This window comes from Sceloporus undulatus, chromosome 5 (genome assembly GCF_019175285.1).
Source record: "Sceloporus undulatus isolate JIND9_A2432 ecotype Alabama chromosome 5, SceUnd_v1.1, whole genome shotgun sequence".
NCBI classification, from domain to species: domain Eukaryota; kingdom Metazoa; phylum Chordata; class Lepidosauria; order Squamata; family Phrynosomatidae; genus Sceloporus; species Sceloporus undulatus.
This window is the reverse complement of record NC_056526.1, coordinates 23,076,362-23,101,792: the sequence shown is the minus strand read 5'-3', so window position 1 is coordinate 23,101,792 and position 25,431 is coordinate 23,076,362. Positions and strand designations below refer to the sequence as shown.

General features: G+C 40.3%; 1 protein-coding gene across 1 annotated transcript; it reads left to right on the top strand.

Moving 5' to 3' along the window:
- Positions 1–901: 901 nt before the first annotated feature.
- Positions 902–25,226, top strand: MTPN (myotrophin). The gene is made up of 4 exons (XM_042468487.1): positions 902–1,268; positions 13,635–13,748; positions 15,033–15,116; positions 22,473–25,226. The coding sequence occupies exons 1-4, from the start codon at positions 1,197–1,199 to the stop codon at positions 22,557–22,559; spliced, it is 357 nt and encodes a 118-aa protein (XP_042324421.1). The 5' UTR covers positions 902–1,196; the 3' UTR covers positions 22,560–25,226.
- Positions 25,227–25,431: the final 205 nt, after the last annotated feature.

Sequence of the window (25,431 nt, the reverse complement as noted above, 5' to 3'; positions counted from 1 at the left end):
CAATCTCTCTCTTATCAGTATTTGATCCAAACTATGGGAACTCTTTATTTCCATTTGCCCACTGTCCAAGCTGAGCTTATGGGATCCTCCAGAGTCATTTTTGCTTTGTTTATGTTAAGCATTAAGCCTGCCTTTGCATTTTCTTCCTTAGCAATTAGTAATTAATTAGCCATTTTTTAGTAATAGTTTTTAGGTGATGGAACAACTCCTACCCCTGGAAAGAGCAAATTAAGCAGGACTTAATTCAGAGTAAACGCAGATATAATTCCTGTGTCATTTTCTGAAATTATGTTTTTAGGTTTTTGGATGTTTGGGTCTTTATTTTTCATGGAATCCATGCATTTCTACAACTTTCTGGTCCCAAACACACTGCAGAAATAACCCAGTTTGAGACCGCTTTAACTGCCCTGGCATTGCAATGCTAGGGAATTCTGGAAACTGTCGTTTTGTCACACATTTCTCTGTCAGGGAGCTCTGCTGCCATAATAAACTACAATTCCCAGCATCCCCTAGCACTGAGCCAGGGCAGTAAAGGCGGTCTCAAACTGGACCTCAGCCTAAAAAAAACAACTCAAAAGCTGAAGTGAAAGCAACCCACAACTCAGCCACGCTCCTGTCGCGAACTACGCATGCGCGAACACCAGCCACCCGTCTTGTTACCTGTGCGCATGCGCGGTTTCCTTCTTTCTCCCTCCTTCTCCTCCTCCTCCGGTTTCTAGGAGCGACTCAGACGCTCCGTGTGGACGCGCATGCGCCAGAAGCCATTTCTCTTCAGAGGGAGGGGGAAAAAGAAAAGTGGGCGGGGCTGTGAGGGAGGAGGAGGAGGAGGAGGTCATCCTCGGCTGCGCCTGCGCAGTTCCTTGCTTGCTTGTCTCACTCGTTTCCGGTGAGCCGTGGGCGGATTGGCGGAACCAACGAGTCGCGAACCGGAAGTGGCGCGCGTGCGTGGCGGCGAGACGGGGAGAGCCCCTATATAAATGTATATAGAGTCAGGGCGAGGTAGCGTTTGAGTGTGGGGCGCCGCGGGGCTTCTTCCTCAGCAGTTGAAGGGAGAGTAACGGTCGCAACGGTCGCTCTTCTCCGCCACGAGAGGCCAGCGCCACGCCCCCTTTTCCGCCGGAGCCTTGCCCCGCCCACCCGCTCGCTCCCGCTCTCCCTCCCTCTCTCTCTCTCTCTCTCCCCGCGTCACCGCCGCCATGTCCGACAAGGAGTTCATGTGGGCCCTCAAGAACGGAGACCTGGACGAGGTGAAGGACTACGTGGGCAAGGTAAGGCCGCTGGGCGGGAGAGAGGCACGGAGGGGCGGGGAAAAGCCAGGCCAAACCAGGAGCCTTGGCCTCCATTGCCCCGCGCCTCCTCTGCTCCTGGGAGTGGCCCTCGATCCCCCCAAAAGAAAGGTTGGCTAGAGTTGGAAGAGACAGACCACCCAGACACAGCCCAGGGCCATTCTGCCATGCAGGAACTCTCAGTCAAAGCACGGCTCTTGTTCACAAACCTCCAAGGAAGGGAGAGTCTACCACACTCCAATATACACTCATCCCTCCATATTTGCGGCTTTGACATTTGTGGATTCGATTATCCACGGATTTGGTTCATATGTTCTCTCTGGGAATATCTAGGTCCTCCAGCTCAACTCTATGGTCAACTTTAAAGGTTGCACCGAAAGACCTAGAGCAGGGGTAGGCAACCTTTTTGAGCCGGGGGCCGGGTTGCTGTCCCTCAGACAACTGGGGGGGGGGGAAGCCAAAAAATAAATAATTAAATATTTTTAAAGAAATAAATACATATATAAATAAACCGGGACAAATGTAGGACAAAATTTTTAAATGGAAGACACTTTTTTTAAAAAATGGAGGACACGTGAAAAAATTTGCAGATTTTTTTAAAAAATGTTAATATAAATGCATGTTTCTGAGGCTTCTATAGACAATTACCCCCCAAAGGCCCTGGCGGCAATCGGCGGCAGGACCAGGCGGGGGCCGGTCCCAAGGCCTTGCCGGGCCGCAGGTTGCCTACCCCTGACCTAGAGATTCCTAGAGAGAGCGCTCTACTAGGCCTTTGTAGCTCCTCCAGCGCAGTCCCATGGTCAGTGTCTGTCGGACGTTGGCCACAGAATTGCCCCAGAGGTTCCTAGAGAGTGTCCTTTCAGGTGAAAAGAGAACATGGTGTTCTTAGTTATTTGCCGTTTCCCCACATTCACGGGGGTCTTGTGCCCCTGTCCCTGGCGAATGCGGAGGGAGAAGTGTATATCCCACTCGAACAGCTCTTACTAGGCTCTTCCTGATGTTGGTACTTATCTCCAGAAAAGCTATCAAAAACGTATTTAAAAAAGTTTAAGTAGCAGACGCTGGAAATGTCAAAACCATGCAGGGACACTATTAGGTTTTCAGCGGTGGACGCATCTGAAAGCTTTAAAAAATTGGAATTCCATACAAAAGTTAACGGAAGAAACCTTAATAAGTTCATTACGTGACAACAGCCCAGAAATGGAAAGAAAGCGCAGTCCCTTCTGTACAAGAATGGCTAATGAAAATGTGGGAAATGGCTGAATTAGACAAATTGACATGTTTAATAAATTATGAAAGCCTAGGAAGGTTTGTAGAAATCTGGGATCCGGTAATGAAATATTTAAGTAACAAGTGGGGAATGATATCATTATTGGTTTTAGAGACTGTATGCGTTATTGGTATTTTTGGAGGAAACAGGTTTCATCGAATTATTAACGACAGAATCAAAAAGACTGAACAAGAGAAGAAACGGACAGAATGCAAACCATGCATAGTTAGACCTGGAAGAACTGAAGGAACAAAACGTTTGCCTAATATAATATCTGTCTTAATTTTAAGTTGAAGTTTTAAAATGTTTATTCTTGAATAATGGTACCTTTTATCTTATAATAAATGAAACAAAAAAGGGAACTTCTTCCTAATGTTGAGGTGGAATTACAGGACCTAAGTAGAGGACAGGGGCCTTGGAGATGTCTGATCCACTGGGTCGCCATGAGTCACGATTGAAGCGAAAGTGGTTAACCATGATAACAACAACAACAAAGGTGAATCTGTCATGGGGGTTTCTTGGCAAGTTTCTTCAGAGTGTGGCAAATAATGGCTTTGTTCAGATCTAGGGAACTCAGGGCTATGGCTTCCTTGATGTAGTTAATCTACCACGGCCTCTCTCTTCTCCTGTTGCCTTCTTCCTTTTTATAGTTGTGTTTCTTCAGGTCGTTTCCAACTTATGGCAACCCTAAGGCGAACCTTTCATGGGGCTTTCTTGGCAGTTTTCTTCTGAGAGGGGCTTGCCGTTGCCATCTTCTGAGGCTGAGAGTGGGTGACTTGGCAAGGGTCATCCAGTGGGTTTCCATGGCCAAGCAGAGATTCAAACCCGTAGTCCAGTGTTCAAACCACATTGGCTCTTCTAATGAAATGGCTGAGGTTTAAAAATGGATGCTTTGGTGCACAATCTACACATGCTCAGAGGAGTGTTTGTTACCTTGCATACTCTAGAATATGGCAAAAAGTAGTAGCCTGCCTGCATAGATATCCCTCCATACTCAGAACACCATCCGGCCTGTGATTAACATGGCAATATTTTTTCCTCCTGTATTATTTTTTTAACACCTTTGCTTGGTGAAGAAGCCAGTGGAGTTTCAAAAGCTTGTGACATGTATTTTGTGTGTTTCAGTTGTCCAAATAAAGTTATTGTGGTTTTGTGGATTTTGGTTGTTATTGCACTTTGCTATTTGGCCAACATGGCTACCCTGGATATACTCTTCAACTGACATAAATGGACATAAGTGCACAAGGGTGTGGTGGAGGAGGATTCCTGGTGGCTCAGTGCTTACTGCAGCCATTCACAACCACAAGGTTATGAGTTCAATCCTGGGCAGGGCTCCAGGGTTGACTCAGCTTTGCATACTTCCATAGGTGGCTAAAATGAGTACCCAGCTTGTTGGGGGCACTTGGCTTACACATTGTCATAGGGAATGATTAAGTGCACTATAGGGAATGATTAAGTGCACTGATAAGCGGTATATAAATGTTACTGCTATTGCTAAATGAAGGACTGGCGGGGCAGCCTCTGAGGATTTGGCCTTTGTAAACCCTTATTTCATAAGTGGAGAAGTAGTAGCCTTAGGTATTGTGAAGAGCTCTGTAACTGATAGTGGTGGATAAAAGTTGAACCTGAGCAGAAGCCTAATCCTCACCCACCTTCATACTCGGGCCAGGCTCCTAATCCTGTTTTGTATTGGATTCAGCAACCTAATAGGTACTGTCTGGTCTTGGAAGCTAAGCATGTTCAGTCCTGGTTCGTACTTGAATAGGAAACCACCAATCAGTACCAGGTACTGTAGGTTATGTTTCAGAAGAAAGAACTGACAAAACAACCTCTGAGTATTGCTTGCCTAAGAAAACCCTATGAAATTAATGTAGTTGTCACAAATCAACAGGTGAATTGACAGCACACACACACACACACAATAGCAAATTGGCTTGGAAATTCTTTTCACATCCTTTGCTGTTTTATTAAGGGTTCCCTAAATGAGAGGAAAACATTGATGTTTTCCCAAGTGGTAGAGGGAAGCATTACCCTTAGACAGAGTCTACTGACTGTATATGCTCTGCACTACATCTATGTAAGGCAGTGGGCTCAGTTGTGAGGAATCTGTGGTAAGTCCTACTTCCTGATTTTCTACTTGTCTTATTAATTTGGGACAGAATTGCAGCTGCAACTATGAGAGTGTGAAATGGGACATTCCTGTGTCTGCTGTTCTGCTAAAAGATTTGTTAGGTGTTAACAGTTAATAATTTACTGCAGCAGAATGGACAGAGTAAGGCCTCGCACTGCCACCGGTTGCTATGTCTGGGAACCGCAGCGGCCAAACTGTGCGGCTCCCGGGCACAGCAAGAAATAAGCGCCGAAATGGCGCTTCTTTCTGGGCCTCGGAAGTGGCGCCGCGAGGCGCTAGTCGCACACTCGTGGCATCACTTCCGCTGCACGACGTTCAGACACTATGCGTCCACGACGTCAAAATGGAACCCCCCATGTGGACAGGCGCCGCAATTTTGTACAGACTCGGACCGTATTAGGGTTGAGGGGCATCCGGAAGGGATGCCCCTTCTCAACCCTAACACGCCCCTTTGGCGTGTCTGTAACGCGCCTAAGACTTTCTTAGTGTTATCTTTGCAGCCAGATGGAGATGATATAGCTAATTAAATTGGTCTTAAATCTATTTTAAGAAAACCTGAACAAACATGGAGTGCATGAAAAAGTGCCCAATTGCTGTTTTATTTTCTGTCTTTTATTTGTGGGGTCCAAATAAACTATCTTCCTGCATTATGCAGCCTGGGCTGTTAGATCTTTGAGTGAAGCCTTTCATTCTCACCACCTTTCCAGGTATGTTTGGTAGGAACAAGGGAGAGGACTGCCTTGGTGGTTATCCCTAGGCTTTGGAACTCCATTTTAAGGAGATTATGACAGTTCTCTCTTTACTCTCCTTCCACTAGCAAGCAAATAAGACTTAGAAATTGACTGCAGTGGCCTTTTAATGACGTGCAGCATTGTTCATTTTTATATTTTGCTATTGTGTCTTAAAGTAACATTTATAGCTGTTCTACCAATGTTTGAATGTTGCTTGGAAAGATTAGGCCAACTACTTATCTGTTAGACCTATGTCCATCTTGGCTAATTAAAGCTGCCAGAGGATGACTGGCTAGTTGAGTGATACCGGTTGTAAATACTTCTTTGAAAGAGGGCAATGTTCCAACCTCTCTAGAAAAAGTACGGGTTGGAACATTGTTGAAATAACACACAAAAACACTTGGTACTGTGTCCTTAGAAGTGGGCTTATATCCACAAAAGCTCATGAAAAAATAAAAGCCAGTTAATGTTGAGGCCAGCATCTTTAAGTGCTGTTGAATGTTTGACTTGGTACAGTAAGGGCTGTTTGACAGTGGAACACACTTCTTCCTCGGAGTGTAGTGGAGTATTAGAGGTCTTTAAACAGAGGCTGGATGGCCATCTGTTGGGGATGCTTTGATTTAGATTTCCTGCATGGCAGGGGGTTGGACTGGATGGCTCTTGTGGTCTCTTCCAACTCTATGATTTTTTCCTCCCATTTCCCTCCATCTTTTTGTGCCTCCTCCCATATGAGCCTGCCAGAAATTTGAGATCTTCAGAAGACCCTGTTGTGTGTCCGAACACCTTGTGAAATAGGTTAGTGGGCACACATAACAGGGCTTTCTCTGTAGCAGTGCCTTGACTGTGAAACTGGCTACCCAAGGAAGTAGGCTAGCCCCTTCTATTTAAATCTTCTGGTGAGCAGCGAAAACAGTGCTGTTCTGCATGGCATTCAGTGTTTTAAATCGCTGTTGTAACAATTTTAAAATGAGGTTCTAGCATTGTTTTTAGATTGCATTAGGGGCTTTTTAAAGAGTATTTTAATGTGTTTTTATCTTTTTGTTTTAATCGGTAATTTAATTGTTGGCTGAGAGGCAATAAAGAAATACTTTAAATAAATAACTCTTTTTTCCTAAACAAAATAAATAAGAGAAGAGCTGTCACACAGAGCTTTCTGCCAGCAGTAGCTAAAGGTGTAATTGAGATTTAGAAATAGATTACAGTATATAAATTCACCAAATATGGAACCAATGGTGAAAATCTTGACCTTCAGCCCGTGATGCCTAACTTCAAAATTCTGGATAGGAGTTACAATTTATGAGTAACAATAGTACAAAAATATTACTAAGGGTTATATATGGGTGTGGTATGAGAGGAGGTCATGGAGGGATGACACCATGAGTTACTTCACCGGGTGACACCAAAACTACTAGCTTCAGTTCCTTATCTATGGAGTACCATTACTAAGTCCCTGGCTGCTATAGTTATTATTATTATTATTATTATTATTATTAGGAGAGAAATAAGTCTTTAAATTAGTTTGCACTTTAAACTCCAGTAAATGTTTATTTGTTGAGATGGTCTCCATGGCATTTATTCTTATGTTAGGGGTATTCTGAAGATTTAAGCATACTCCATTCTAGAAGTGTATGTCAAGTAGTGAAGTTGTAAAGTCAAATGCAAGACTGGCTCATGTATTTCTAAAGGTGGGAAGTCTGATCTTAAACATCAGAAGTGGTCTGTACCTATCAGAGTAGTTAAGATTACATCTAGTGTTCGTGATCTACTGAAGAAAGAAACTATTCACAGACAGAACAGAGTGGCCAACTGCAAAACAGGACAGCAGGTGTAGCATGACAAACTAATCCTACCGCAGTGCCTTTTGTGCACAGCTATTAAAGATGTAGGAGTCCTATTGTATTTTGATTATGCATGCGCACGTGCACAAGCAAACACACACACACACACACACACACACACACACACACATATCCTATCCATGGACTGAAGCTGCAAAAGAAAGCAGCAAGTTAGAGGATTCTATACTGTATTAACTGTGTGCTCATCCTCTATTAAAATCAATCTCTTTTTCTCTCTCTGGTTGGGGCACCTCTATCTTTAAACATGCAACTGCTACCATTGTGCTTGACAGTTTCATGATTTTTAGTGCTGGCTGCTGAGCTAAGAAGACATTTGGTCCAACTAACATTGCTGTTTTATGTAGTACAGGAGGCAATGAGGTATACGTCAGTTAAAAAAGTAAATGTATTCCTGTGTGTTACTTCTGTAACTGGAAATTTGGTACCAAAGGCAGAAATAAAATGGAAAGAACAGGAACCAGTACCTACACCAGAAAGACAAAAACAAAACACAGTTCAATGTGTTTCCACCAACTTTTACTGTATATACTCATGTATAGGTCTAGAAATTTTAGTTAAAAATGGACCCCAAAAACTTGAGTCGACTTATCTATGGATCAGTGTGTGAACTTGTATTCAAAAAGTAACCATCCCCTGGTGTAAATTCTTACACTGACTCTTACACTCTTTCCTGGAAGCACTGAACCCCCACTATTTTATCACCCATCCAGGCTTTAGTCTGAGCACAAACAATTATGCCCATAAGTTCTTTGGCATTGTTTTCCTTTGCTTCATCCTAGTTTAGAGACTTTTTAGAGACCACCTGAACACTTCTTGCAAAATGGATCCAGAGATGTTTTTAATCAGCTTCCACTTTTAAAGATTCTGAAAGGGGTGGGGCCTGCTCCTGAATTAATACCTTAGCTGTTCTCCTTCTTACCCTCTCTAACTTCTGCCATATTTGACATATTGAAACGGAATATGTGTACTAAATACTAGTGTGGGGTGTATCAGCATATTGATAAACCAACTTTCCCAGCTGGTGCCCTCAAGATGTTTTGGACTACAAGTTCCAATAGCACTTTCCATAAACCAGAAGTTTATGATGATGGGAGTTATAGTTAAGAATATCAAGAGGATGATAAATTAGGGAAGGTATCCATAGCTTTAGAACAATTGAGCGGGGTTTTTTGTGCCTCCTTGGTTTTTCTGACACTGCTTACCATCAGTAGGTTTGAGAATGTATTGCTTTGATATCCAAGAGTGTTTCCTTAAGTTAATGGTTCTGAAATATTTTACCCTTGTGACCCCCTTTACATCTACATGTGAATGTCAGCCCCCCTCCTTGCTGCTCAACATAGTATATGTGTAAAAATATACTGCTTGTTTGGTGTGTGTATTTTCATTTACACATTCATGTATATTCACCTATAACATTTTATAAGGAAATAGCTCTCCTCTTCCTCCTCCTCCCTCAGGCATAGGTTCCAAGCATCCTCCTTGTCTTTCTCTTCCTCTCAAGGACAGAAAAATTGCTAATCAGAGGAGGGATCAGGGCCTCCAAGTCTCACATGCCCCACCCTGTGGGTCCAGTCCTACAGTCTGAGAACCACTGCCCTAAGATATTGCCACCAGTTCAAAAACTTTCAGTGTATAGGATAATTATTCCGCTATCTGATGGTTTACACTTACTTTGAGGAAATGTAAAACTTCTGTGAAAAAGTTTCCATCCTTAAGATACTACAGAGACTTTAACTGGGAGCATAATATTCATGCCAACCTCTTTCTGAAGCATTAGGTTTCTTAAAGCCTTTCTAGAGTAAATTTAGTTATTTCTGTTAATGTCTCTGATCGAAACACAAATGTCTACCAGCAAGTTGTGCATTACCTACAGGGACAAAAGAATTTAGGTTGACCTGGAAAGAGCCTTTTAAGTAGTTATTAGTGAGAAGAGGAAGAATAAGATACAAGAAGCTGGATTTATATATTGCTGTTCAGGAAAGGAGTACTCTTAAGTATCATCAGACCAAAAGGTGTGCATCCAGTGGTCTCAAGGGATTAAGGCATTAGTGATGAGCATTCTATAACAATTTGACTGAATTCAGTTTTCAAAGAAATAATCTTCTGGTGGAACAATAGAAAAATGTAAAAGGCAGAGTCAAAAGTACAGATAGATGGCTTGACTTAATAATTGGAATGAAAAGTAATAAGCAGTTTAAATTATAAATGTAGAGTTGTACAATTAAATGATTTATCATTAAATTTATTCATTGTACTTCTTTAATGGGTTGATGCCATAGTGCAGTGAATGGGGTAAAGACAATAAAAATTTAATTCACTCTTTTAATTTGTGTTGGCAAATGAACAGAGGAATTTAAATGATTAGACTTTATCAAGACCGTTATTCAGGGTGAAAAACATAATATCTACACTTTCTTTGAGGCTTTGAATCCTAAGAAATGAAAGATATGTTGAATATTTCCAGAATTCTGAACCAAGAACGAAAAAAAGTAATGATTAGTATTTTACTGAATTTGATTTTCTGTCTTTGCTTGTAGAAGAATCATGGTAAAAACTGTATTGTGAAGGTGGTGAACCACTGTGTTCTCTGAGTTTGCAGCTTCTAAGTGGAGATATTTAAGGTGTTGCGGTGATGGGGACTGTAGTCTATCATGTCTCAATGTACAGTGCGCCCATGTCATACACGGCTTTCAGTATATGCAGAAAGCCATTCAGGGAAAAGGGGCAGCGCGTCCCTTAGGGACGAATGGGGTGTGCGCGCCACCACGTGCACGAGCCCCATTCATTTAAATGGATCTCGAGCATAGGCAGTATTTGCTTTACACGGGGGAGTCCAGAACGGATCCCCCGCGTAAAGAAAGGGTGAACTGTAGAGTTACAGTGCGCCCTTGTTTTACACGGGGGATCCATTTCAGGCCCCCCGCGTAAAACAAAAAACCTGTATGATCGAGCCCCATTACAAGTAATGGGGCTCGTGTTCGCGGCAGTATGCCGCAGCAGCAGCAGCATGCATGCGTCATGGGTGCGTGCTCCATTGTTCTGGCACACAGCGCCAGAAGAAGTGACACTGTATTACAGCTGGACCACATAAAACATGCTACCTATTGATCACAGGTTCTGACTGATTATCTGCCACCAAAAAGATAATTACATTCCAAGTGGCATTTTTCTTTCATGTATATGCTTAAATCGCTTGATCTCCTTGTCCTTGATGTGTGTTTACCTACATTTGGGTTAACCATTTAATTTTTTTAAACTTTGAAAGGAATTAATAACGGACTTTTAAAACCCATTTTTAACCATTCTGTCCATAGTCTAATACAGTGATTCCCGGGGTTGGTGGAAGGATCCAGGAGAGCAGTGAGGCAGAAAGGGGGCAGTAGAAGGTAGTGAGGGGGGAAAGGAGGCAGCAGGGGGGGGGCTTCAGTCAAAGTATTGGTGTGCAGGAAAGACAAGGGGAACCAGCAGTCTTTAGGGGCATGATAGAGAGGAAGATTACATTAAACTTCTTTTCAGGGTCCCCAGAAAACCACCACACATCCTCACTGATCATTTTGTGTGGTGGTGCCTCCTGCTCTTTACCTACCTATGTGTTCACTCCCTTACTGGAGTCTTTTTCTGGTAATGGCAGTTGGAAAACTTGTGCAAGGCTTGGGTACAGGGGATTACTTCTGTGGCTCAGAGGCACTATTTTGGAACAGCCTGGAGCAAAGAGTTAGAGCACATGGTGGCGGGGGAGAAGTGGCCACAAAAAGGAGCTTTCAAATTTGGGTCCCTGCATAAGCTTTGTGAGCTTTGCTGGGACTTGGCTAGCAGGTTGGAGTTGCATTGCTGCTCCTGCATTCTTTCATCAAACAGGCTGAGAGAACAGGTAGCAGAAGAAACAATTTTTTATGGGAGAGTGGACACTTGAGGCTATGTTAGGAAGGCATGTCTCGGGGAAGACGTATCTGTGCTTGATTCTAGGAAAGAGTCCTTTGTCTTGGATGTTTATCACACTATGCTCTTAAAGAGGTACTATTCCAGTGTGACTCCTCTAGCAGCCTCCTGTTGCATGCTGGGATTGGCAGTTTTAAGGAGCTGAACTTCTCTGCCTGAGAATTCTAAATACCCCTCCTTAAAACTGCCAATCCCAGCATGCAACAGGAGGCAGATAGAGGAGTCACACTGGAATAGTACCTCTTTAAGAGCTCGTCTGATAAACACCTTGGAGTGGTTTCTGTAGTTAAAATATCTTCCTTTCTGGCCCAGTCTCCAGTCCAGAGCATGTGGTCTCTGTAAACCCACTACATATACACAGGCTGCACACCATTGTACGCCCCATGACGGATTGAGAGTCCCTTCTCTCTAGGGAGAAGCTTGTCCCTTGCACCTGGGCACCCTGGGAGCAGCAAGTGAGCAGCTGCCTAAGCAGCAACCAAGAGGCCTCTTTTGTTCACACTGGTCTTTGCTGCGAGGCTGGCATGAGTGAGGTTTCTCAATCACTGCTCAGCTGCTGCTCCCAGGATGACAAGGCACAAAGGAAGAAGCAGCTGAGTCAAACAGCAAACAAGAAGGCTCTCCCTGTGTTGTCCTTAGCTGCAAAACTGGCAAAAGCAAGAAGTTTCTTGGTCGCTGCTCAGCCAGCTGCTTGGTTGCTGCTCCCAAGGTGAATGGGTGCAAAGGCAGCAGCAACCAAGATTGGTGGTTTTGAGTTTGCAGTAGAAAAGGTAAAGATTTTCTTTTAACAAGGTAGTCTAGTTATGTTTGTCTATAGGGGGCGGTGCTTATCTTTGTTACTAAGCTGAGGGAGCCAGTATTGTCAGAGACAATATCATGGTTATGTGGCCAGCATGACTACATGGAGAACAGTAGACCTAATATCAAAAAGTATGTGCTGGGTGGGGGGAGCACTAGGGTTGCTACTTAAAAGGAAAGGGAATGGTAGCCTGGAAAAATTTGGGGTCCACTTGTGTAAAACATGCTGAACTTCGTAAGGCTGACGGGAAGCATATAGATCTCAAACATTAGCACAGTTTTATACCTCTTTGGTTGGTCTAATAAAGGTATTATCAAAATATGGAGTTATGGGAAGTTCATCTTAAGGGATTCAAGGAGCATCTAAACTACCAGCATAGTGTAGCTGTTTGAGTGCTGGACTACAACTCGGGAGACCAAGGTTCGATTTCCAGCTCAGCCAGGAAACTCACTAGGTGATCTTGGGCAAGTCACATGCTCTCAGTGTGAGGAGAAAGCAATTGCAAACCTCTGAACAAATCTGCCAAGAAAACCCCATAATAGGTTCACCTTAGGGTTGCCACAAGTTGGAAATGACTTGAAGGCACACAGCAACAAATATAAAGTGCTGCAAGAACAAGTTTCCAAAAGTCCTGTCAGTGAAAAGAACTGTTTGGAGGATATGATTGCTAGGTGAATAACATATCGAGCGTTTCAGTTATCTTAATCATGATGAACCTTTAGGCTGTGAGCAGTTGGATAGGAAAGTATGATACCTATTTCTGAATGGCAGTAAGATTGCTCTAAGCTGAAGGACATGCAGATAGGAGAAACAGCATTGTGGCAAATGTTCTAGATTCCATTGGTTTAGCTAAAGAAGTGAATTGAAATCTGCAACAGCACATACTAAAATAAAGCAGTCTCAGTAATGGGGCCTATATTCTCCCCCTGCTTTTCTTTTTAGAAAACTAGATTTGCCATGAGAGCCAGTGTGGTGTAGAAGTTTGAGCATTAGACTATGACTCTGAAGACCAGAGTTCAAATCACGGCCATTGAAACCCACTGGGTAACCTTGGGAAAGTCACACTCTCTCAGCCATAGAGGATAGCAACGGCAAACTCCCTCCAAAGAAACTTACAAAGAAAGCTCTGTGTCACCATTAGGGTCACCATAAACCTGAAACTACTCAAAGGCACATAACAACAACAAAGATTTTTGATATATCTCTATATTGCTATAGCTTCTGAAAATACAAGTGTTCTCTGCTTTGTTCTGATGTCTATAAGTAATGATTTAGGGTGGCATCTCATTTATTACTTTATGCGCGTGTTCCCTGTTTTGTATTACTGTCTATGAGTAATGATTTAGGGTGGCATCTCATTAATATCTTTTTTTTCTGTTTGGACTGCTTTCCATCACCAGAATTGAGAGGGCAGATTCTTCCTCTCCCCTCTAGCCCCAGTACATCACCATTTTCTGTTTTGGAGAGGGGAAGAAGAAAGTCCCATTGCTTGAGCAGTCTTGTATTCAAGAAACACTGTGTTCCACTTTGACTATGTATCATTTTATCACTGTGAGCACAAAAAGTTGCATTTCACCAAAGAGTCTTTTAAAATTTATTAACCTTTCTTAATACTGAAGGGTGAAGATGTTAATCGGACACTGGAAGGTGGAAGAAAACCTCTTCACTATGCAGCAGATTGTGGACAGCTTGAGATCCTGGAATTCCTTCTACTAAAGGGAGCTGATATTAATGTATGTTGATTAAAATCAGTCGTGCTTGGATGAAATTCTGTTTTGGGGCTTGAGAGAAATTGTGATGTTTAAGAATTCAAAGTGATGGTGAAGCATGATTGCCCCTGGTGCACACACCCAATTTCTTTTGTTGTAGTGTTGCCACCTATCAAAATAGGTTTTGCATGTATTCTAAAACAATATGGAAACTCGTTTATAGCAGAGATAATGGATGAGGGTATACAGTATACACCATAAACAACAACGTTTCTTCTGCTACATTTAATGGTTTGAGGAACTGTTCTGTCTCCAGCCTTCATTAAGTTACTGGTTTAATCTTGATAGTTTAAACAATGGAATGATTCAGCAGAATATCACACCAATGATGGGAGTTAATGTTTTTATATCCATTTTCATGGCTATAATGTAGTGTGAGATTTTAAGAAAGAAAATGAACCTGGTTTATTATGAGTATCCCAGTGTATTTTGTTATCTTGCCATTATTTTGAAAAATACTGTTTACAGAATATTTTATCCCAAATTTTCATAACAAATAGTGATATTTAAGATTAATAGCATTTTAGGAAAACTATTGGTAAATGTTTTACATAAGTTTTTTAAAATAAATCAATACAGATGGTGTCTGCAGTTACAGATGAAAATACATTCTTGCCACAATTTTGAATGTTAGAAAAACATTCCTAACCTATTTGGAGTCCTTGTATTTCACTAATGTTAGGATGGATCTGTTTAATACAAAGCAGATAAAAGATTCCCAGTCCCACTTTTTCTTAAGTGTTTATAGGGAGGGAATCATCAAAGAATTCTTGACCTTTATCGTGACTATCATTTAAAGTCACTTTTTCCAAAGACAATCCCTAGAAAAGGAACTAAGCTTTTCTGAAAGGTATACTGTGCAGAGGAAAGGTTTTTGTGTTGATGGTGGTGCAGGGACTGAAACAACCTCAGTAAACAACCTTTTACCTATCAACCTTTCCTGTCAATGTTTTGCCCCAACATACACATTCTCAAAGCACAGGCTTAGGAAAATACTTAGGCAGAAAGCATTATCTTTAGTTGCATTTACGACAGATTATAAATATGTTTCTTTCTCAATAGCATCATTTTTGACCACAGCCAAGAATTAGATTTATGCATCACCAAATATGAGAAAAGTATGCATTTCTTAAAAATCTAGTGTTCTATATTCTTGCTTATGTGGTGTTATTTAATACTGTTATAGTCTATAATTCACATATATATAGTGCACTTTAAATTATTGAACTTCATTTTTCTTTTGTATAGGCTCCAGACAAACACAATATTACTCCACTCCTTTCAGCGGTTTATGAAGGCCATGTCTCTTGTGTGAAGTTACTCCTGTCAAAGGTGAGATCTTTAGATGTGCCTGATACACATTTTTGACACTTGAATCAATTTGATAAATGTCATCTCGCTTTCAAAAATGTCATCATAATCACTTTACTGAAACACCTAATATATACCTCGCAAAATAGAAAAGTGTAATTTGTTTGTGGGGCTTGTAATTTTAAGAGAGACAAAAGAAGATTAGGAGGAATAGCTAATACTCCAGAGGACAGGATCAAAATTCAAAATGACCTGAATAGACTAGAAAGCTGGGCCAAAGCGAACAAAATGAAATTCAACACGGAGAAATGTAAGTTACTGCACTTAGGGTGGAAAAATAAAATGCACAGATATAGGATGGTGGACACCTGGCTAAACGAGAGTACATGTGAAAGGGATCTAGGAGTCCAAGTAGACCACAAGGTGAACATGAGTCAACAGTGTGATGCAGCAGCTAAAAAGGTCAATGCAATTTTAGGTTGCATCAATAAAAGTATAGTGTCTAGATCAAGGGAAGTAATAGTGCCACTTTATTCTGCTCTGGTCAGGCCCCACCTGGAATATTGTGTCCAGTTCTGGGCACCACAATTTAAAAAGGATGTGGAGAAACTGGAGCATGTCCAAAGGAGAATGACTAAAATGGTGAAGGGTCTGGAAGCCATGCCCTATTAGGGAGCTGGGGATGTTTAGCCTGGATAAAAGAACGTTAAGAGGTGATATGATAGCCCTGTTTAAATATTTGAAGGGATGTCATATTCAGGATGGAGCAAGCTTGTTTTCTGCTGCTCCAGAGAACAGAACCCGGAACAATGGATGCAAGCTACAGGAAAAGAGATTCCACCTCAACATTAGGAGGAACTTCTTGACAGTAAGGGCTGTTTGGCAGTGGAACACACTCCCTCGGTGTGTGGTGGAGTCTCCTTCTTTGGAGGTCTTTAAGCAGAGGCTGGATGGCCATCTGTTGGGTATGCTTTGACTGAGATTTCCTGTATGGCAGGGGGGTTGGACTGGATGGCCCTTGTGGTCTCTTCCAACTCTACGATTCTATGATTCTAAGATAATGGAGTAGGGAAAACATTTAACAAAGCGTAGTAAATATTCAGCCTGGAATCATCAGCCTTTAAACCGATGGTGGTGGTTTGCTAAGATTTGGTCTTCAAGGCACCCCAGATGACCATTGTCCAAGCAACTATGATATATCCAGCCGTATATCATGGTATCTCAGAAAAGCATGCATGTCAAATCAATTTAACGAATTTGAAACATAAGATTTTAAATCAATAAAAAAATCTTAAACAGCTGTGGAATGGTCACTACATCTGTAGAGAGAGAGGTAAATATTTCCCACATACCCTAAAGGTATGTATGAGAAATTGTGCAACAGAGACATTTAAATGTTCTAAGCTGCAGGAGCAATTATTGCAGTAGTAAACCAATGTACTTTCTTCAGTTATTCTACACTTTCAAGCAGATGTTTTCAATACTACTTCCTTAGATTCTTTAGCTGAAGTCATTGATGAGTTAATTTGGGGTCTTCTGCAGGCAAAGGATGTTATTATTGACCCTGGGCTTCAGCACTCATAGCACAACTAAACCATGTGCAGGTTGTTTTTCTAGACTAGTGAGCAGTGACTAGTGAGATTAGGGAATGCAAACTAACGTTATCTTCGGCTGTCTTAATGAAACAACCAAAACAAGGTAATTTCTACTGCAAGGAGGTGTTTGCAGTTTCATTGTCACTTTAATGAAATCTACAGCTGTAAGTGATAAAGCTTGGACTGAATAATAATAATAATAATAATAATAATAATAATAATAATAATAATTTATTTTTACCCTGCTCTTCAGCCAAGGCTATCAGAGTGGCTTACAATTTGTTAATTAGACATTTCCCTGCCCTCAGGCTTACAATGGACAGTATTAATCAGTAGTTAGAAAAATTAAGAATTAATGATAAGATTTTTCTTTTGGTTCTAATAGTTCTAGTAAAGGGAACAGAAAAAAATGTTGAATAGCTTTTCTTCTAAGAATAATGCTAACTTGTGAGTTTTTTGCATTTCCCAGACATACCAATATTGAGCTAAGCTGGTATACGAGTTTATGAAGGAATACAGTTTATCATGTAATTGGTTAACAGCCATAAGCATATTTTTCTATAACTTAAACCCAACCCTGTATAGAAATAATCGATGTTTAATGTAGGAAAATATTTGTGTCGCTAAATCTTTTAGGTTAATGGAAGAGCCCCTTTGACTAGATTTGTTTGGACTAGAAGGACAGGATGTTTTGCTGGAGATTGTAAGAAAATTTAAAGCACAGATTTTTAGGTTCTATCTTCTGAAGTACTTTAAATAGATCGATCTGTCTGTCTATGTAGTTGCTACATCTCTCTTTCTGTAGCTTTCCCAATTTATGGGAAATAGAATCATTTTTTGAAGAGATTTTCCTCTCCTATGTGCACGACATCTCTTGCTTCTGGTGACAAAATATTGTAGTGTTGCAAATAAGATAAAATCGTGTAGTTAAAATTTTCACCATTAGTTCTGAGGATCTCAATTTGAACCATGCTGAAATAAATTAAGAATCTTATCATTGGCCTCCAAAGTACTCATGATGTCAATCCTGCTCTTCTTGACTTGATTTTACTTTTCACTCCATGCTTTACAAGTTTCATATTGACTATGGTGGGTTGAGTATAAAAAGAGCAGAGAAGGTTTAGAAGAGAAATTCAGAAAAATTCAGTCAAGATCAATAGGTTCTGACCTTGATTCATAAAGTATTTCAATCATGTCAATGTGAGTCTGCTGTATTAATAACAACTTGTGATATTGCCAAAGTTAATGACTAAAAGACTAAATAGCTTTTGACTTCTTAAGTCTGATTGAATAACTACTGCCTATTTTCTACAATCCCTTTCCCTAGTCATGATTTCAGGCATGTGTTTGCTGTATCCATGAATTGCTATTGAACACCTGCAAAGTGGGGAAGGGCATACAGAGGAAAAGCAATGGATGGGGGAGGTATACATTTTCTTTACCTGTGCTAGCCACTTCCACAAGCTGAATGCCAAATGTTTATTTTGGCCCTGCTGTGGCTATTTTGGATAGATTTGCCTTGTTTGCTATTATCACCAAACTGTTATCAGCCATGCATGATGATATTCCTCTGCCAAACCATTTTATTACTGTATAATCATAATTGTGAAATCACTTAGGGGCTTTCTAAACAGCCCTTTGGGACGTCCGGAGGACGTCCCATTTTAAAAAAGGGGCGTCTCTTTTAGACGCCCCATGGCCTAGTACGGACTCCGTCCGTACAAGATGGCGGCGCCCCTTCTACATGGGCGCCGCCATCTTTACGTATCGGACGCACAGCGTCCAGACGCGTCGCGCCGCTGCTGACGTAGCGAGCGCGCCCCTGGCGCCTCGCTACGTCGCAAACGCGACGCAAAAAGAAGCTCCATTTTGGAGCTTCTTTTTTCGGTCCACGCGGGAGTCGGGCCGTCTGAAGGCTCCGGCTCCCCCGCGGACCTACTGGCGGCGGCAGCAGACCGCCGCAAAGCGGCGGTCTGTACCCCGCCTTAGATTCAGGGACTTTTTAAAGAAAAAGTATTCTTGTTCTCCATTTGTTGTTGCTGTTGTTCATTTCTTGCATTCTAGCAGAAATTTCTGGCAGAAATTTCTAGATCAAGTAGGATTCTTCCCTCATTCATTACCTAAAGGTCTAGCTGCATCATGTCAGTTTGCTGTGAACTAAAATATTTTTTAAAAAATCTGTGTAGGCTTGATAATGTGAATATAAACATGAAGACCATTGTACAATTTAGCAGAAGTAATACTTGTTCCTTTCAACCTAAAGCATTTTTGCAAGTACTTCATGAACACTCAAACCATGTGGTGTTTCTTTCACCCTGTGTTCCTTTTGTGTTCTTTTTTTATACCACTGTTTTCAAATACTTTTACTCTAAACTGTGACAAATGACAAGTTGAAATAGATTTATTATTTTACCACAAAGTAAGGTGCATTTGGGAAACTTCAAGTGCTGAGATTGCAAGTGATTGAGTGTTCTCAGATGATGCTGACACACTAATCATAGTGATTGGCTTTAGTCTATTACAGCCATGATTTTGACAGAGTGGAGTCATTAAATATCTTTGGGCCATGCTTGTAGTGATTCAACCTGCCTGACATCGCTTAAACACAGATAAAGCAATGGAAAGACCACCTAAGTTGAAGGACAAAAGGAACTTTTCTTCTAGACTGTTATTAGGGCATAGTATGTGCATGGGTCAGAACTCAGACCATAGTGACAAAGCATAATTTAACCCCCAAGGCCACCCAGATTTTGTATCCTGCATACATGGCTATGCATGCAAAAAAACAATAATTGGGAAACTACTGACAGTAACATGACTACATTCACTTAGTGTGGTAAAATCTTAAAAGGAACACTTGTCATTGCTCCGAATCTGACACATACTACAAGCCCATCCTAAGATTAAATTCAAGCAGACTTCGGAAGTTCAGGCCTTAAATACCTAACCATACTTCAGTCTATAATCAATCCTATATTAAAACTGAAATGTAGAAAAAATAATTTTAACTAAGATGTAAACGATAGAGACAAGCTCTTGGTTTTATTTAAAACTGTGGACACACATAGCTTCATATGTTTGTTTATTACTAACTGACATTTTTATGTAAGATCACTTGGTTAAATAAATATATGATAGCAAAAGGGACCTTTATGGTTGTGCTTATATTTTTATTTATTTGTGTTTCTCAGCAACTTTTAATGTTTTAACTATCTCTACTTCTAAGAGTCTAGACCTATCCTCTGAAAGCTGTTGTAAAAATCTCACAAGAATTTTGTTTCTCTAATAATGAGATTGCCAGATCTCAGCCAAAAATATACCTATCTTTAATATAAGGGGGCAATTTCAGAAGATCTAGGGACAAACTCCAGGAGGCACCATATGGTGCACCAGCCTCAGAACTGCACCATTTTATTTTAAATGGCTCTTTTAACAGTAGAATTTGTGATTCCTGCACCCTAGTTAAACATCAAACTATCACTGTTAGTGACCTCCCCCCCCCCCCAGGTTGGGAAAAACTGCAGTTTCAAAGAACAGCAGTGAAAGCACATGCAGTCCTTGTGCTGCTCTTTGCCCATCCCTGTTTTAAAAACTGTACACAATGTAGTTTGCTTACTGCATCCCACACCCCCTACTTCACCTACCTTTTCCCCAAACTGCTTGCCTGCCAACTGCAGCAGATCAACTTTTGCCCAGGGGTAGCATTTCACAGGTCAGAAAACATTAAGTCACAAACAGTAGCAGTGATCCAGAAGGATGACAGTGATTAATAATATTTTCTAGTAAATCCCAGAACTTCACAATGCATGCCCTTTCTCTTTACTGCAAATGCAGGTATTAGTGGTGAGATTTCAAAAGTACTTGCTGGAATAAAGAAACCCCAATGATTGTGCATGCTTTGTATGCATTTAAAGTATTCATACCCTCACACTTACCATTTATAAAACCCCTTATTTGCCTCACAGCAAACCTGTAGTAATATGTGTCTTATCTTCCCATTTTGTGGTGAAAGAGATTAAATTTGAGAAGTAGTAAACTGCCCAGATTACAACAGGACTGCTTCCCAAATGTTACACAGATCAAGACCAAACTCTTCTTACTCAAGCACACTGGTTTCTATACCTGTTTCCATTTTGATAATGTTCATTAGCAACAACCATTAAAAAGAAATCTCTTGCCTCATTTTACTGGCCAAAGGTGGCAAAAAGGTTAATCATCTTCCATCCTATTCAAGAGACTCCTTTAAAGAAGACTACTATACTGTTTGACACACTGTGGCCGGGCTGCTGTTGCACCATATAGCCTCCTAGTTTATTTATCAGCATTGTGCACACTCTTATTTTACTCACTGAAAAAGCAGTGTCCTCACCATTTCCTGTTATCAGTTTTAGATGGCTGGCAGAGTTGAACAACAATGTTTTTCAATCTCCTGGACAGAAAGGAGTATCATTATTTTTGCCAAGTATTTGTCTTCAGTGTGTGTATTTATTGACCAGTTCCCTTCCTTTTGGCTTCTAGCAAGTTTTGGCTGCTCTCTGTACAGCAACTGTAGTCACTGTTCTTGGATTTATGCGGAATTGTGGCTGTGGTAACAATCTGCATTTTTGTTTCCAGCTATTATGTGTTTGGATTTCTTTAATGGACTTGGAATATTATAAGTTTGGTTGTCACTTAAATAAACAGCTGAAGAATGTAATCTTCTCAGACTGTTTTATATCTGCATGTGGGTGTGTAGGGAATGCCATGCAATGCTGATTTTATAAAGAAATCCAGAAGGTCATTTGTAGGTGTAGAGGTCAGTGTTATTCAAATTCCTTTTTCCCCTTTTTGCTAGACTTCAACAGAAACAGTACTTGGAATATTTTGGATGTTATTTACTAGTTTGTGGAGGGTACATAGTAAAAGTCTACTATAGATACATTTTAACTAAAGAACAGAATGCTTGGACATCTATAATGACTATAACCATAATAGAAAAGTATTTTTTTTAAAAAAAAAAAATCACTTTCTTCTATTTGTGACTGGGCTGTGAGGTTGAATCCAGTTGCTATTCCTGACTAGAGCAGATCCATTAAATCAGTTGCTGAATGGAAAGCCAGCACTTATGTAAATCTTATTGATTCAGTGGTCTATTCAAGTTGAAACAAGCAATTGGATTTAGACTATGGGCAGTTCATATTAGAGGCTAATCTTTTGGTTTTCATTTAAGTTTTATGAGGGTTTTTTTTAACCTGGATTTTAGCTGGTATGTTAAGGTAACTATGGAATTCTTAGTTAAAAATTGGTGTGTGTTATTACTCTGTAAAATTATTTGGATTGTTTAAGTGCCTCAGATGTAAAAGTGTACGCACAGTATAATGAATTGTAGTTTTTACAATTTTGCTTAAGCTGCAACTTAAGATGCTGTGTGAAGTGTGGAATTATTTAAAACCTGTCTTTTCAATGCTGAATGGTTTGGAAACTACCTTTCAGAGCTCATGTTTAAATATATAGTGCTACTCAAACATGTGCAAAGAATTCCATAAAGGTGGTAAAGTAAGAGATATTTACCTTAAGTAAGCAGATACAAATGTACCAGTATTTTCCCAGTGAGAAGGTGCTTTATGTTCACATACGAAATTCTGCTTCTGTACAAAGTAGCATTTTGAAAACTTCTAGGACTCAGAAGAGCCTATGGACCTGTGTGTCTTTCACAGATGGCCATTTGAAGAACCATAGTTACAGGTAAGCAACCTGTTCTTCCATGTCTTTCTCTAAAGTGACAGCTCTTATCTCTTTACAGGGTGCTGATAAGACAGTGAGAGGGCCAGATGGACTAACTGCCTTTGAAGCCACTGACAATCAGGCAATCAAAGCTCTTCTCCAGTGACGGATGGACTGAGATCTAATGTCTCTCCTGTGGCCTCACACTGCTGCCTGTCTATCACTCTTTGTATCTTCCAGCTTCTTCAGCTAAATATTGGAGAGGGAGGAAAAAATCACACATCAGACTAAGTTAGGTACCTTTATCAGAGAAGAGAACCTGTTTGGAGAGAGTAGAAATCCATATAATTGATGTCAAGACTTTGTTCAGGGTGCAGTCTTTCCCCATTTCTACCAAAATTGTACCTCTGTTGGCAAGGGGAGAAGAATGTGGTCTGACATGCAGCCTATAGGCTTCCCTTGTTCTGCTAAGACATGCTGAACATTTGTGAGATGGATGGTTTATTCTGTATTTTTCCAACTTGTCAAGGCAGTAGTACCCCAGTGCTGTTGTGCTGCCATCTATCAGTCAAGGCAGTGGAACAGCTGTTCTGTAGTCCCTGTTCCTTAAGCAAAATACTTTTGTTTCTAAGGTCACATACTTAATTTTTAACTGCCTGTTTTAATAAGGACTGTACAGCAAAAGTAGGGCTATATCTCCAGCAGGGGTACTGAGAGGGTGATCCAATCATGTTTTTCCCCACCATCTAAGACATTTAATTGAAAACTAGCCAGCCAGATGATACACAATGCCTAGTTCTGGAAAAGAGTTGCTCCTTAAAGGCTTCCAGTTGGAACTTCCTCATCCAGCACATCATTAAAATATACTGGAACAAACTGGCTGCTCCAGACCTACTGGTGCTAGAGGATGATTGCTTTTCCCTTCATGATTTAGAAAAAAACATGTTTACTACTACAGCAGAAATGGCTCTCAATATAACTTCATTTTATTCTCTTAAAGAAGGCAGGAGCTTTCTTTGTCCTAGCTTTAACCTTACCACATTTATCTCATATGTTGCATGTATTTTTGAATGATTTCTGAGTCACTGTTTTGACTTTGGATCTGATATAACAGTACAGCAGACTGAAGGGTCATATTCCCAAAGGAAATAATGACATGTTGCATTTACTGCCTTGTAAACGATGTTTGCTTATACAGTTCATTTCACAAATATTCGTCATGATAGCTTTTTAGGGACATTTCATACATAAGGCTTTGTAATATACAAATATGTTGATTTGGGATGCCGGGGCAAATAGTACAGTACTTGGATATTCCTATTCAGAAATGTGGATAGGTTTTGTATCATGATGTTAAAAACGTCCCATGGAAACCTCTACTGGCTTTGCATCAGTGTGTGAAATATTGTGTCTTGATTGTCACCCAGATAACTCTGGTGTCCACACATTTCATTGTGTTGAATGTACTCTTTTTCAATTTTTAAAGCATTTCGTTTAAATTCAAGAATAAAAACAAATATTTGCTATACTAGTCTATCAAAACAAAATGAAAAATACATTCTCCATAGGCAACGTGAAAGTGTAGGCCAATATTACAATTTAAACTGCATTTTATTTGTCCCTTATAACCACCCACAATAACCATGTTCTGCAGCTGTGTGGGGAACAAAGTTAATTCTCTAAGGCAGTCTTAAAAGTAGAACCACTTAATCTATTTTTGAGTTGAGGCAGGAATGTAGAAATACAAGCTTTGCATGCAGAGTTGGTGTAAGCTCACATGTTCACTTTTCTATTCTACACAAAACGTACTGTTAAGAAAAAAATCTGATTAAATTTAAAACCAGATATTGATGCATAAAGTTGAACTAGTCCACTTGAAATTTCTCCTGGTGTGAAATGAAACTATCATTCTGTTTTAAAGGTGAAAATCTCACTGCTACATAGCTGGACTAATAGTTTTCTTTAATTCTCCTTATGTATCATTGGATGACTTTGATCTTCTTTCTAGCAGTTCAGTGTCGGAATACTTGGGCCTGCTTGCCTCTTTTCTCCCTATAGCCATCTCACTCTCACTCCCCATCTTGCACATTTTCATTTTAGAAAATGGATTATGAGAAGTTAGCCACTTACACAGAATAGTTAAAATATACATAAGTACTCATTCTTTAACACAATCATTTCTGCAATTACCATTATATATAGGCCACTCGGTTCTGTATTAAACATTAGGAAAAGCTAACCACTTTTTAAAATTAGAAGATCATGTGTTATTGAGATTCTATTTATCTGAAAAATTAAAAATAGTGGCTACCAGTGTCTCATACTAGTTATTATTAGTGGAAACTCTTGAGGTCCTTCTCCCAATATGAAATTTTAAAAGTACTGAGTTAGATCCAACACCAATATCCTTCCTTGCAGATTTCTTTTTAAAATAATGACTTGTGGTCTTAAAGCTTTTTGCTCCCCATTGTATAGACATTGCTTTCAAAACTTAGTTTTTATTCTTCAGTTCAGTACTAAGTGGGTTAATTGATCAATAGAAGAAGCTGGTAAGAGTGGAATGTCCTAGTCGAGCAGTTGCAGTGTTGCATGCAAAATCTCAACGGAACAGTCTTATATTTTATAAATGGAGAAACAACCATATCTTTCTACCAAGTGACAGAAGAAAAGTAGTGCTTTGTGCATTTTGATATTTGACCTTTTCCACAATGTAACTATTTTGACACAGTTTTGGTTTATCATTATCATGGTTCATAGACATCAGATTGCTAAATGATACTGTGTTTGTGTTGCAAGAATGAATGGAATAAACTTGAATTGTGTTACAGAAAAATCTGAAGCTTTATTTACCACTGTATCTTTCCCACATGCCTCTCTCTCAACTGCCTTCCTTAAAGCTCTGCTACAATCCTCTGTCATGCAATTTAAGTTCTGTGTTGTTCTATAGCTAGTCAGCTCCTGTTGTCATTTTAAGGCTAATTAAAGTAACATCCTCAAATTCTGGGAAATTCCTATTTTGATTAAGCAATTTGAAGGTT